Source organism: Cupressus sempervirens, chromosome 2, assembly GCF_028749045.1.
Source record: "Cupressus sempervirens isolate cs-2001-9-10 chromosome 2, ASM2874904v1, whole genome shotgun sequence".
NCBI classification, from domain to species: domain Eukaryota; kingdom Viridiplantae; phylum Streptophyta; class Pinopsida; order Cupressales; family Cupressaceae; genus Cupressus; species Cupressus sempervirens.
This window is the reverse complement of record NC_143119.1, coordinates 398,029,397-398,043,690: the sequence shown is the minus strand read 5'-3', so window position 1 is coordinate 398,043,690 and position 14,294 is coordinate 398,029,397. Positions and strand designations below refer to the sequence as shown.

The 14,294-nt window shown below is 31.7% G+C and overlaps 1 protein-coding gene across 1 annotated transcript in view; it reads left to right on the top strand.

Annotated features, from left to right (window-relative positions):
* The first annotated feature begins 5,958 nt into the window (after positions 1-5,958).
* Positions 5,959-14,294, top strand: part of LOC149572816 (endoglucanase 11-like) — a 78,273-nt gene continuing 69,937 nt past the window's right edge. Inside the window, exons 1-9 of the mRNA XM_089815888.1 lie at positions 5,959-6,171; positions 6,787-6,999; positions 7,835-8,035; positions 8,206-8,295; positions 8,636-8,800; positions 9,760-9,883; positions 10,273-10,436; positions 10,561-10,873; positions 13,374-13,549. Coding sequence (XP_089672014.1) covers positions 5,959-6,171; positions 6,787-6,999; positions 7,835-8,035; positions 8,206-8,295; positions 8,636-8,800; positions 9,760-9,883; positions 10,273-10,436; positions 10,561-10,873; positions 13,374-13,549 — 1,659 coding nt within the window. The remainder of the gene's footprint in view (positions 6,172-6,786; positions 7,000-7,834; positions 8,036-8,205; positions 8,296-8,635; positions 8,801-9,759; positions 9,884-10,272; positions 10,437-10,560; positions 10,874-13,373; positions 13,550-14,294) is intronic.

The following is a 14,294-nucleotide window of genomic DNA, read 5'->3' as shown; positions in this document are numbered from 1 at the left end:
CACCTTGGAAAGAGTGTACCTCATGTGAGACAAAAGCATTTTCTTCTATTTTTAAAATAGGAATAATACTTTATGTGTGCACACGTAGGATACATGGGAAGTGATACTTTTTATGTAACTAAAAGGGAGCAAGTTCTTTCAATTAAATTAAAGACTTAGGATAAAGTGGTCAAACCATAGGTTATAATTGAATAAATAGATTTTTGATGGATTGATCAAAGATTTAAGCAATAGATAAGTTATGCAAAAATGTTAGAAAGGGGGCTCATAGTCTAGATGATCAATTTTGGGTGACTACAACAACCATAGTACAAGTATTTCCAAAAAAAATTCACAATTCGAAAAGAGGATGGTGAACATTTTGAATTATTGTGTTGGAGCAAATTGCTCATGTACAAACACTTTTGTGAGATCCACGTAGATATAGGTTTGGACAAAGAAGACATTATCAAACATTAGAATCAACTAAATACAAAATTGTATAATGTTTGGCATGTGGACCACACTGATCAGGTTGAAGATGTTTTACAAGAGGATAATGAATCAGATGGTTAAATGGATATACATCATTCATTGCAAATGAATGTGTAGGAATTTTCATCCCAATTGGGCTTTACCAATAGTTCTAACTTAAACAATCTTGAATATTGGGAAAACACAACTTTGACATCAACCATCAATGGGAAGATCACAATGTTCCTTTGAATTTGCATGACCATGCCATTCAATTTATACATATAAACAAGATGGTTGGATCAGTTCTTCACTCCTCCGCCTCTATCTCCACTAACAACTATAACTTATCACATCATCAACAAATCACACTTTCTATCACTACAAACCACTACGCATCTAGTTTCTCCATGCAACCTTTATACATAGTCATACAAGGAATTGTTGGAACTAGAAAATCATACATTATTAGTTGCATAAGAAATGAACTACAATTCAATGCTTAACACAATAAATCCACTCCTTGTTCTTGCATCAACAAGCATCGCAACTTTCAATATCCATGCATCAACCACACATGTGGCCCTCAAAATTCTAATTCAAGAAAGGAAATCACTAAAGGGAGAAGCATTGACAAAATACAAAGAGGATGGGAAAAATATTCAATACATTTTAATAGATGAGATGAACCTTATAGGTCTCAAACTCTTACTAAAATTTGATTATAGACTATGTGAAGCTATACCCCAAAAATAACACCTTTTCTTCAGTGGCATGTCGATGGTTCTTGTAGGAGACCTAGCCCAACTTCCACCTATTGTAGATAAACCTATCTATGCATCTCACACCAATGCAAAAAAAAATTGAGGCACAATTTTAATATAGCTCTAACATTGCAAATGATATCTAGACAAGAATGTTACCAAGCACTACAAAACATGCATAGCACATAACCAATGCTACATGATTGGGAGTTGTTATGACTCAAACCAATGAGAATATCACTCTAAATTAGGTTATTGAGTTTGACAAAGCAACATATTTATTTGCTACAAATGAACAAGTTTCACTTATCAACAAAAAATGCTAAAAGAACTAAATATCTCTATTGCACTTTGTACTACAATAAATGCACATTATATGCTTGAGGAATCTGCTAATGATGACCAACTACCCAAAGAAGTTTTATTATGTAAACTTCAATGCTGGAGTAGTACTAGGATGGGTGACCTCTTGGGAAGTCCCAATGATTCACCTCTGTGAGCATCACCTATATCTAATGAGTGCTAAGTGTTCCATTTAGTCTCATAAGAGATGGACTCATGTGTGAATCACTACTTATGATACATGGGTCAATGAGTTTGACTCAAAAACTACACAGTTAAATCTTGATAGCAATATCACAATTTGACTTGTTGTGGAAAATACCTCCTACTTATCAAACTTCAACTCATTGCACGCTTACAAAAAAACCTCTAGATTATTGTTGGTCTTTTTAATGGATCTCTTGGAGAGGTAAAAGATATACTATATCCAATAAGCTCTAAACCTCCTTTGTTCCCTTCATATGTTTCTATAGAGTTCAATAGCTATACTTGTCCACCTTGGGATCCTAGAAACCCAAAAACCACTCCAATACAACCCATTTTATGAGGTAATCATACACAAATACCCCTCGTCATAGCCTAGGCTATCACTATACATGAATCACAAGGCCTTACCTTGGGTAGGGCTATAATTGCTACAGGTAGAATTGAAAGATAAAACCTCACCTTCACAACAATCTCCAGAGTCAAAAATCCATCCAAGGCTTTCGTATAGAGCCTTCCTTGTCTTTTGACCTTTTGTAAGATGCAAAAACAAACCATAGCATATTATTAGAAAGAAAGAAGAAGCAAGTTTGCACTTAATCTCACATAAAAACCATATCTATGAAGCTACTTCTACACACAATGGTAATGTTTGACATTCTAAAACTCTTATTTTTTCATTTATTGGTTTCTTTTTTTGGCTTCCTAAGTAATCCATTACTCTTTTCTACAAATTAACATTTGTTGAAATCAAAGAAGATGTTCATAGACAAAAAAATGATCAAGACAATTATAACTATGTTGAGTTCAATGCTTTCAACATTTCACTCATTCTAAATTTTATAAACATGACTCACATGTGCTTCTTCTTATCAATTAATCTCATTTTCTTTTTACTTACAAGTTTTTGCTGGCTTGCTACAAATTGGGTTCCAATTATTTCTATTTACACTAAGGAAAATTATTTCCAAAATTGTATAATTTGAATAAACTCTTGAATTGGGATTTCATACATCAAATAAAATATTAGAGTTGTACAATTTTGAAACTTCAAAGATAGATATATATATATATATATATATACCAAGTAATTCTGTACAACAATTATATGTTATCAATTTTAAATCTTGTCTTTAATTTTCCCTCTCTTCAATTTTACCTTTTTAATAAAACCTACCTATTGACAAACCCCTTATATAAGGCCCGAAAATCTGATATAATAGAATTTAATCAAAACTTTACAGTATTCTATTTAGCAAGATTCATTACATAAATAAGGTAGTCATATAGCAGTTTAATAACTATTATAAAATAACTACTACAACTAAAATATCTAACCTAACTTTTAAACCCTAATGATTAATACGTTAACATCCCCACCTTAATCAGAAAGGGTTACATGAAATTAGGAGTAGTTTGAACTCTTGAAACTTTGAACTCAACTAGAAACATTTGTTGGTTGATCTGAATCATCTTTTGAAATCTTGCACCTATGATGTGATCTAAAATCCGTTTGAACTTGTAGGGTTCAAACTTTTATACTTCAACATGTTGTCCATTGTTGGACTTTAAATTTATATGATGAGCCTATTGCTTTGATAGGTCTCGGTTTGAGACTTATTTTGTCCCATTAGAATTAGCACACTTTGGGTGCATAATATTTGAAAATAGCACACTTTGGGTGCAATGAACTTGCATTGTTCACATTACAATTTTAAAAGAGCACACATAATAACACACATTGGGTGTTATGGACTTGTTTGTTTGTAACAGTTTGATAAGAGCACACATTAGGTGCTATGAAATAACACACATTAGGTGTTATGAATTGTTTTCTCCATATGAAATTTTGATAATAGCACACATTAGGTGCAATAAAATAACACATTGGGTGTTGTGTATTTGTCCGTCATTTGAACTTGAACTTGAATCTGAGATTGCATTCACTTGAACTTGAACCTGGAACTCACTTGAACTTGAATCTGAAATTGCATTCATTTGAACTTGAACCTAGAACTCACTTGAATTGAATCTAAAATTGCATTCATTTGAACTTCAATTAGACATATAAGAATATCATCCCCTTGACAGATGAAAGGAAATGAATTCATGTGATAAACTATTGGATAAAATACCACATATTTATCTTCGTTTTGTTTGAATTTTTATTTATTTATTTTTATTGATACTTCTCAATCCTTGTTGCTACTGCCTTTTCTACCTTGTAATATTGTAAATTAAGCACTAGATACCTTGAAGACAATCTGTTAGTTTTCAAACTTTCTACAATAGTACTTCTATAAAATATACTTTGTTTGTATAACCAATTTCAACCTTCCGAATACAGAGACTATGATAAATTAAACTTTGATAATAAAAAATTGATGTAGAGCATTAGAGAGTATTTCTAAAACTTTCGTATCAAATGTCATTTACTATCATCAAATTGATAGAATAGAAACACATTCACATATTTTCCCATATGAAACTCATTTGACTGATTACTTAATCTTCTCCCCATAGGAAACTCCTTTGATACTAACATTCTAGACCATATTCTTGAACCATTCAAAATCTTCTCATAAAAACCAAATTTTCTATTTCAAAATGTTCCATACCCAAATCATTTTAAACTATGGATAAATCTGAAAATGGTGAGAATAATGGATTGATTCCATAACCTTTCAAAGATTTTGTAGACCCAAATCTACACTATGAAAACTAATTCCTTGCTTTGCTCAAACACACATTAAAATTTGATTTACCCACAATAATATTACCAACCAAATTATTCCACTTTGAATCCCATTGGACATTTCCGTTTACTTATATATTGCAGCCATCCATTTAATAGATGCCATATGACCGTTTAAATTTGCACTATGCTTTACCCAACCGATATCTTTCATGAATTTTGTCTATTTATACTCAACCATGAATCACTCAATAAATCAAAACAATAATTGGTTTGTTTTATGAATACGATTATTGTTGCACTTTAAATTTACACTTAATTGTTTCTTTATTTGTTTCCACATGTAAACTCAATACCATATATGATTAAATCCAACTCACTTACATCAAACCAAAGTGTGACAGATAGGATATCTTCATTCAATAACCAAAACTCAGGGCCAAAAGCATAACAGCATGGAAACAAAACTTCATTTCTTACTTTTCTAATTTTCAAATACAAAAATAAAACCAAATCAAGATACCATCCTCAGATCCTTCACTTGGATGTTTTGGTTGTACAGTCAGAGAGTCATCTTTAATCACATTTCATCCCCTCTCTCTGTTAAATCAATATTTCCTGCTCTGATCTGATATAATAGAAAATAATCAAAACTTTACAATATTGCAAGATTCATTGCATAAATAAGGTAGTCATATAACAGTTTCATAACTGCTATAAAATAACTACTACAACTAAAATATCTAACCTAACTTTTAAGCCCTAACTAATGATTATACGTTAACACCTTACACCTCTAGTCTTTACAAAATCTTCCTCTACTGCCTCCATAAGACCCCTGCCTTAGACTTAAGCTCCCCATTTGCAAAATGTTTGCTCTGTGTAAGTGTGCCAGATAAACAGAACATCGAACCTGTGATAATTAAGAACTCCGTTCCTCGAAGGAAGCTCAGTAGAGTAATGGAGCGTGGTATTCACATTAAACCCTTTAATGTAGAACTCGCTATCACAACAATTAAGAGAAACAACCTCAGCATCAGGAAAGTCAAGAGGTTGCCAAAGAGTAGATCAGCTAAACAAACTTGCAGAAATTAGAGGTATAAGCGGACTCGAAATGGTGAATGATATGCAAATCTTCCACTTCATATTTGGTGAAAGGTGAGTAGTTACAATGGTGTGGCACTTAATTGATTATGATTTGCCCTTCAACATAAAAATAGATAGAGCTCTCAATCTCTACAACAGAATAGCAAGGAGAATAAATACAAGATTAAAATAGACCCAAGAGAAGTGCCTCGCCTGATTTTATAGTTATAACAATCACTTCTCACTCCTATAACTAATGAAGTGTGTACAAGAAGCCCCATATTTAGATAGGAAGAGAATAAGTCAATACGAAGGGAGAAATGATTTTGTAGATTGATATATATACACTGAGCTATACACATATTCCTAGTCGGCAGCTATTCAGGACTTAGGCTTGGAATGTGCTCATCTTTAATGGAGATCAGAAAAAATTTGTTAACTGCGTTTGCCATTGCTCTATTGTTTTGTATCAATGGAGTCGGTGTTAGAGGATTTGAGGCTGATTATAGTGATGCATTGGCCAAAAGTTTGTTGTTTTTAGAGGCCCAAAGGTCTGGTAATCTGCCTCCTAATCAGAGGGTCACATGGAGAGGCAATTCTGGTCTCCAAGATGGATCCATACAAGGGGTACATACTTATGTCATGCAATGGGTCGAAGCTTAGATTATTTATTATTATTATTTGTTAAGATTAATTATTATTATGTGTTAGGTTCCATAGACTTAACCTATCTTTCAGATGATAGTGTCACAATTTATGTTTATGTTGTAGTTGAAGAAAATGTAAAAATAAATTTTTCATTAATATCACAAATGTATGTTGCTAATGCAATGTGAAGGAGTTCACAAAGATAAATTTTGGTATTGATTTAACAAATTACAAAAGCTTTTTAATCAAATGAACAGTAAAAGAAATCTTAAGATATTTTTTTCATTTATTCAAATTCAAGACCTCTTAAATGAAAAACTGGCAATTTTACCATTGTTCTAAGCTGTTGCATATTTTTTGTGGAATGATTAGTGTGGACAAGATTAAAAAAAAACTTCTATTGATTCAAAGATTACACAATCTTTTTTATCAAATGATCAGCTTGAACATGTTTATAAAGATAATTTTTTCTATTGATTTAAGATATTACAAAAGCTTTTTGATCAACCGATAAAATATCAGATTAACTGACAACGAATGAATTATAATCTCTTTCAGAATATACTGAATGTTTTTTGTTTGTTTGAATTGCAGGTTGACTTGGTGGGTGGGTATTATGATGCTGGAGATCATGTGAAATTTGGACTGCCCATGGCATTCACTGTGACAATTCTTAGTTGGAGTTTTATTGAGTTTGAGAAGCAGATTGCTGCTGCAGGGCAGATGAATAATGCTCTTGATGCAATTAAGTGGGCAACTGATTATTTCATCAAAGCTCATCCAGAGCCCAATGTATTGTGGGGTCAGGTACAATTTTAGATTTTTATGTAATCTGTAATACTTCCATTTCAGACTAATACTGATTTCTAATTTCTATGCATGTATCATTTAATTTATAAGAAAATTTGAAACTTCACATTAATTAAAAATAATTTCTATGCATACTTCATTTACATTGTGTCTTACCCTACGGAGAAACAACAATGAACACATGACAATCAGGAGAGATGTTGCCACTACTCGCCTGCTGCAAAGAAAAGTAGCCAAGCCAAATCAACACAAATCGCAATAACGAGAGAAAATGGCTCCCCCCACATGTCAAACAAACAACTGAACCCGTTCACTGACCACTAAAAGCCAAGAAATGATATTTAAGACCACATTTCAGCATAGCTGTTTTGAAGTTGCATGATCAACTGTGATCTTCCTCTTCAAATTCTTAGACTACCTTTTTCACTTATATTGTCTTGGGAAATAGATACTAGAAGGAAGTTGTCATTGAGATATTTCTAAAAGGGCGTTGACTATGCTCCATACAGAATGTATCAAAAGTATTAAAAAGAAAAAAATTAGATCTCCCAAAACACACTTTTTTGGTCAATTTGTTTAACTGTTTTGACAGAACATAAACATACAGATCATAAAGAACAAATATTAATATTTTAACAAAATCTTTTGTATTTTTTATTTTTTCAATTTTGATTAAAGATGCATTTACTGTAAACTAGGATCACCATGTCCTAAGAAATCTTTACTGTGAACTCTCAAATAGATTATTATTGCTACTTATCACTGTGAATTCACAAGTTAGATTGTATGATTTAACATGGTTAGTGTACTGAGCAATGGTTGAAGAGTTCAGGTGGGAGATGGAGAGAGAGATCATGCATGCTGGCAGAGAGCAGAGGACATGACAACACCAAGGGATGCATACAGGATTGACTCCTCTAATCCTGGTTCTGACCTTGCTGCTGAAACTGCTGCTGCAATGGCTGCTGCTTCAATGGTTTTTAAAGATGCCCAACCACAGTATTCACAGACCTTATTACAACATTCAATACAGGTGATCTCATTATAATTTTTCTGTTAGCAAAATTAGATTTTGTTTATTATTAATCATTTAGGATCTCTTATATCAATGTTTCAGATCATATTTAATGATTATTATTATTCTATCAATCTAATATTTTGAATATAAAAACTAATTTCTGAACCTGTGTTGTATCTCCAAAGCTTTTCCAATTTGCAGACCAGTACCGCCGCAAATATGACAGCAGCATCTCCAATGTTAAAAAGTTCTATCAATCTGCAAGTGGATATGGAGTATGTTTTTTGAATTGTTGAATTTGTTTAGTAGTATGTGAAATTGATCATAATTAAGTTCTATCAATCTGCAAGTGGATATGGAGTATGTTTTTTGAATTGTTGAATTTGTTTAGTAGTATGTGAAATTGATCATAATTGTTTTTAGATTTGATTGTGTGATAGTTTTTGCATCATATTTCATGAGGTCTATCATCAGAATAAAAGAATAATCTTGATACAAAACCCACCAAATTCAAAAGCAATTACAATCAACAATTTATCATTACTCTGAAAATCTTAGATAAGAATTGATTGCAGAGAATAAGCTTTAGTAACAAAATGGTGGTGTAATGTTCAGGATGAATTGCTCTGGGCTGCTGTATGGCTGTATCAGGCTACTAGTGAGGATTCTTATTTGCAATATGTGGTAAACAATGCTGAATCTCTAGGAGGCATTGGATGGAAAGTGCAGGAATTTACGTGGGATGTGAAATATGCAGGCGTGCAGATCCTTGCAACTAAGGTATACCGCTATAATGACAATATGAACCTATTAGTTAACATGAGATTTTCATATTGAGAAAAAAAAAGTTATAAATTTTTCAACTTTTATATGATAATTTATCAATGTCATGTGGGATAAGGATTCTTGAAACAAGTCTTAACACGTCATTATGATTTCTGTTTATACAAGCTGTCTTGTGTTTATGTAAAAATAAATTAAAGATACCCACATTATGTTTATATCAAGGATAGGGAGGAGAAGAGATATTTTGATTCACATTATGGTGAAAAGTGTTATCATTCGTGATTTTAAAAAATTGAAAATTTCAATGTCAATTTAACTCTATTCATAGGAGGGGGTTAAGCTATGTCACCAATCTTCTAATCCATGGGTCGGGAATCTCAAGATCTATGAGAAGTAGTTAAGTACGTTACAAATCTTTAAAAAAGAGCATAAAAGAAATTAATTTGTGCAATGTACTTCGCTGTCTTCTGTGATAAAAAACCATGTGAGAATTTCTGATAAGAAGATTTATGAGGGGGAGGACAGAAAGGGTCTTCATTCAATGGTAAAAGGTTGACTCCTTCCTAATCTAAGGTTTGGGAAATTGGCAAATGATTACTATTTATTTGATCATACTAAATGATTAAGCCTAATTAGCTATCATATTTTTTCTCTATATGAGTTGTCATCCATCTATTCCAAATTAAACTTCTATCTATATGAATTGTCCTTCAAATATGCCAGTATAAACTTCTGTTTTGTATGAGCTGACCTCCGTGTATGTTAGAGCAAATCAAGGAGAATTGAACTTATGAATATCATGACTTGACCATTGTCTAGTCCTCAACTATCTAATGTTTCTTCATGGATTTTTACTTTTGATTCTTGTTTTATGTTGGAGTTTTGATATTAGAAGTTTATTTTGTAAGATTTTGAGGGTCACCAAACTCACTTACATTTTTGGCTAATTGTAGATATTGCTGGAAGGTAAAGGTAGTCAATATACTTCAACATTAGAACAATACCAAGAGCAGGCTCAATTCTACCTCTGCTCAACAATACAAAAGAATAATGGATATAATGTCTATCAAACACCAGGTATTAGAATATATTTCCAAAACAAATTGAAACTTATAAATCACACTTTATGTTTTTTGTTGTTTAAGTAAAATCGCATAAATAGATGAATTCTATTGAAACAATTGATATAATTTCAATTAAGCCATCTAAAAATTAATATATACTATTTAAACATACCAAATAGCTAGCCGAGGTTCTATATTTTTTAATACTCTTTTGCTCAATACATACCTTAAAAGAAAATAATACTCTTTTTCTCAATACATACCTTAAAAGAAAATATACTTCAATAGCTTTTTCTTCTTTTTTATTGCAGGAGGTATGATGTATATGTTATTTTAACACTCATTTTGTCAAAGCACATAGTACAAGGAAATGTAATTTAATGGGTATTTTGTTTATTGCAGGAGGTATGATATATTTAAGGGAATGGGACAACATGCAACATGTTTCCAATGCAGCCTTTTTATTGGCAGTCACTTCTGAGTATTATACCATTGCTCAACAGAAGCTTTCTTGTCTATCTGAGCAAGTGGATCCCTCTGAGATGCTTGCATTTTCAAAGTCTCAGGTGGTACATTTGGATTAATGTTATTTGAATGAGAATCTTGGTACAATGATAAAATTATAAATACTATTTTTCCGTAATCTCTTTCTCAACATTTTCTTCTTTTGTGTGTGGTTGTGATGATCAGGCAGATTATATCCTAGGGAACAATCCAATGGGAATGAGCTATATTGTAGGATATGGGACAAAGTATCCACTCCATGTTCACCACCGTGGAGCATCCATGGTTTCTTACAAAAATGACCCATCATTCATTGAATGTATGGAGGGCTATTCTGAATGGTACCATAGCCTCCAACCAAACCCAAATGTTCTAGTGGGTGCTTTAGTTGGAGGCCCTGATCGAAATGATAACTTTGAAGATAATAGAGATAACTACCAACAGTCAGAACCAACTACTTATAACAATGCCCCTCTTCTTGGTCTCTTTGCAAAATTGCTCTATCCTCAAGGTACTAATGACAATAGATTATAACAATTTATATACTCAAATACACAACTTTCCAATAGATTATAACAATTTACATGCTAAAATACACAATTTTTCCATTTTTTAAATCCTTCACAAGTGATATACGTTTATGTGTTCGACAGAAGTCCAGCCTCCTCCTGTTCCAAGCCCTCCTCCTCCAAGCCCACCACCACCAGGTATACATTTTTCTTCAATTAATTATAAATTAAAATTTTCATTTTGATCTGAAAAATATAATTGAAATTTTGATTTGTTTAGATAGTTCATTAGAATCACTAGGTTCTATTACAGAAACTAACATGAACTCAAACAAGTTATCTAAACAAGTATTAGTGGAACTTATAGGAAAAAAAGTGTCAACTTAGACGATTCATTTTCAATAGGTCTAAGCAAATATTGGTGGTGTCATTTTAGATAAGGCACCTAAACAAGTCAAGTTTAAAGCATGTTGTTTAAACTTGTCTATTGACTTTTGATGTGTCTTAGAGAAAATTTGTTTAGGTGGCTCATCTAATTTCCGCTAATATGTAGCTCCTAGTGGAAAAAATTGAAGGATTTGAGATAAGCCACCTATGCAAGTATTGGTAGGCACTACTTAAAGGAGTAGTTTGATTTCATATGTACCACCTAAGCAAACCCAAATTTAGAATGTTCTCTTTAAGCTTTCTCATTGACTTATAATGTGTGTTAAAAATAATTTATTTTTTCCAATATGATTGATGTGACAATGTATTTATGTGCTTGACAGAAGTCCAGGCTCCTCCAATTGCAAACCCTCCTCCTCCAAACCCTCCACCACCACCAGGTATACATTTTTGTTCAATTATTTATAAATTAAAAGAATTATTTTGATCTAAAAAATATAATTTTGATTTTGATTTGTTTAGGTAGTTCATTATAATTGATAGGCTTTATCACAGAAATTAACATGAATTCAAATGAGCTATCTAAACAAGTATTAGTGGATCTTATGAGAAAAAATTGTGTCAATTTAGATGATTCATTTCAAATAGATAGGTTTTATTGGAGGAATTAATGTGATTTCAACTAAGTCATCTTACCAAATCATGGTGGTGGTATTTTAGATAAACCACCTAAACAAGTCAAGCTTGAAAATGTGTTGTTTAAACTTAAACATTGACTTTGATTTGTCTTGGATCAAATTTGTTTATGTGGCTCATCTAATTACCACTAATATGTACCTCCTATTGAAAAAAAAATTAGAAGAATTTGAGATGAGCCACCAAGGCAAGCATTGTTGGGCACTACTAAATGTAGTAGTATGATTTCATATGTGCTACCTAAACAAATCAAAATTTAGAATGTTCTCTTTAAGCTTTCTCATTGACTTATGATATGTATTTATTGTTTGACAGAAGTCCAGCCTCCTCCTTCTCCAAAGCCTTGGCAATCAGGTATATACATTACTTTATAATTAATTGTGAAGCAATACATTAATTTGCTTCATTTTGACTTACAAAATACATTCTTAGTTTTGATTGGTTTAGGTGGTTCATTTGGACAGGCAAGTTCTATTAGAGAAACTAATGCTGATTTTAGATGAACAAATTAAACAACTATTGGTAACCTTACTAAAAAACTATTGTGATTTTAGATCAGCTATGTAAACAAGTCAGAACTTTAGTGTGATTCTAGATCAGCCACGTTAACAACTCAAAACTGTAGTGCTCTTTTAGATCAACTATGTAAGAAAGTCAAAACTTAAAGAATTCTTATTTAATTTCTCTTAACTTTTGATATATCTTAGAACTAATTCGTTTCGGTAGTCCATTTCAAATCACACAAATAAGTAGGTGTTCCTGAAAAGCTTTATGTGATTACAAAGAAGCAAAACTATAGTGCTCTTTTAGATCAGCTATGTAAGCAAGTCAAAACTTAAAGAATTCTTATTTAATTTCTCTTAACTTTTGATATATCTGAGAACTAATTTGTTTTGGTGGTTCATCTCAAATCACACAAATAAGTAGGTCTTCCTGAAAAGCTTTATGTGATTTCAAAGAAATAGCTTAAATAACTTTTAATAGACTATGCTGAATCTCAATGAACCACTTAAACAAATCAAAATTTAAAATGTGTTGTTCAAAAATTTATCTGTTTGGCTTTTGACATATGCTGAAATTATTTTTTCTTCTTAATCATGTTTGATGTGATCAGGTGGGGAGGACACTTGCAAGGCAATTCAGGTAGTGAGATCAATACGTTCTTCATGGACTTACAATGGGACGATTCATTACCATATTAGAGGAACAATTTTCAATTCTTCAAAGAAGGATATCACCCAAGTGGTTTTGTCCATTAAAAAGCTTGGAGGGCCTCTTTGGGGGCTTTCCAAAATAGTAGGAAAAGCAGATCTTTACACATTGCCACCATGGAGGGCAACATTAGGGCCTCGAAAATATATCCATTTTGTGTACAACCAACCATCTCGCCAGGCCCAAGTCTCTGTTATCAGCTGCAACTAAAAATAGCTGCCCATCTTTTATGCTCACAAGCTACCAAAGCTCTATTAACATTTTCTCATTTGCTTAAAAGATTGTCAAAACAAAGGACAATGGAACAAAATGGGTGTTTTGAGTATGAATGTGAGAGATGGGCAAAAACCAAATTGGAAGGGAAACGAGAAGTAAACTATGGCTTCCTTCTCTTCTGCAATTATTATAACTTAATTTTTTAGTGTAATAAATTGATGTGGCAATGTTAATTGTTCTTCGTTAACTCTTACATTGTCTCCCTTTGATGGATGGGAGCATTTTGAGTTATGCACTGCCAACTATATTCATTTATTGAATTTCAAAAAAATAATTCAATTATTTTACTTGGAGGTTGTATTATGTGCCATTGCCATTAGATTAGGGTGGTTTATATTTGTTTAAATAATGATTATTTAATTTAAATTCAATATTAGAACTTTATTTAATAAGAATTAGTAACTAAAAATATTTATTTTTTATAGCATTATTTTAGTTGGTTATAACTAATTAATTCTAATGTAACTTAAATTAAAATTAGTGTCATTCAATTTCATTTGTCTTTATGTGTGTGTGGATTATTTAATTAAATTCAATCTTATAACTTTATTCAATAAGAATTAGTAGCTAAAAAATATTTATTTTTAATAGTGTTTTTCTAGTTGGTTTTAACTAATTAATTCTAATGTAACTTAAAATATAATTAATGTCATTCAATTTTACTTATCTTTAAATTCTCACAATTGAATAGAAGTATTTGATTTATGTATGTGATTTTTATACATATACATATAAAGTTTTTATCTCCACGTGATCTCTCACACATTTATTAATAGTCTTGTCTTCTCTTATATTCATGTCATCACTCACACGTGAGGAATCACATGACTCTTCTTAACT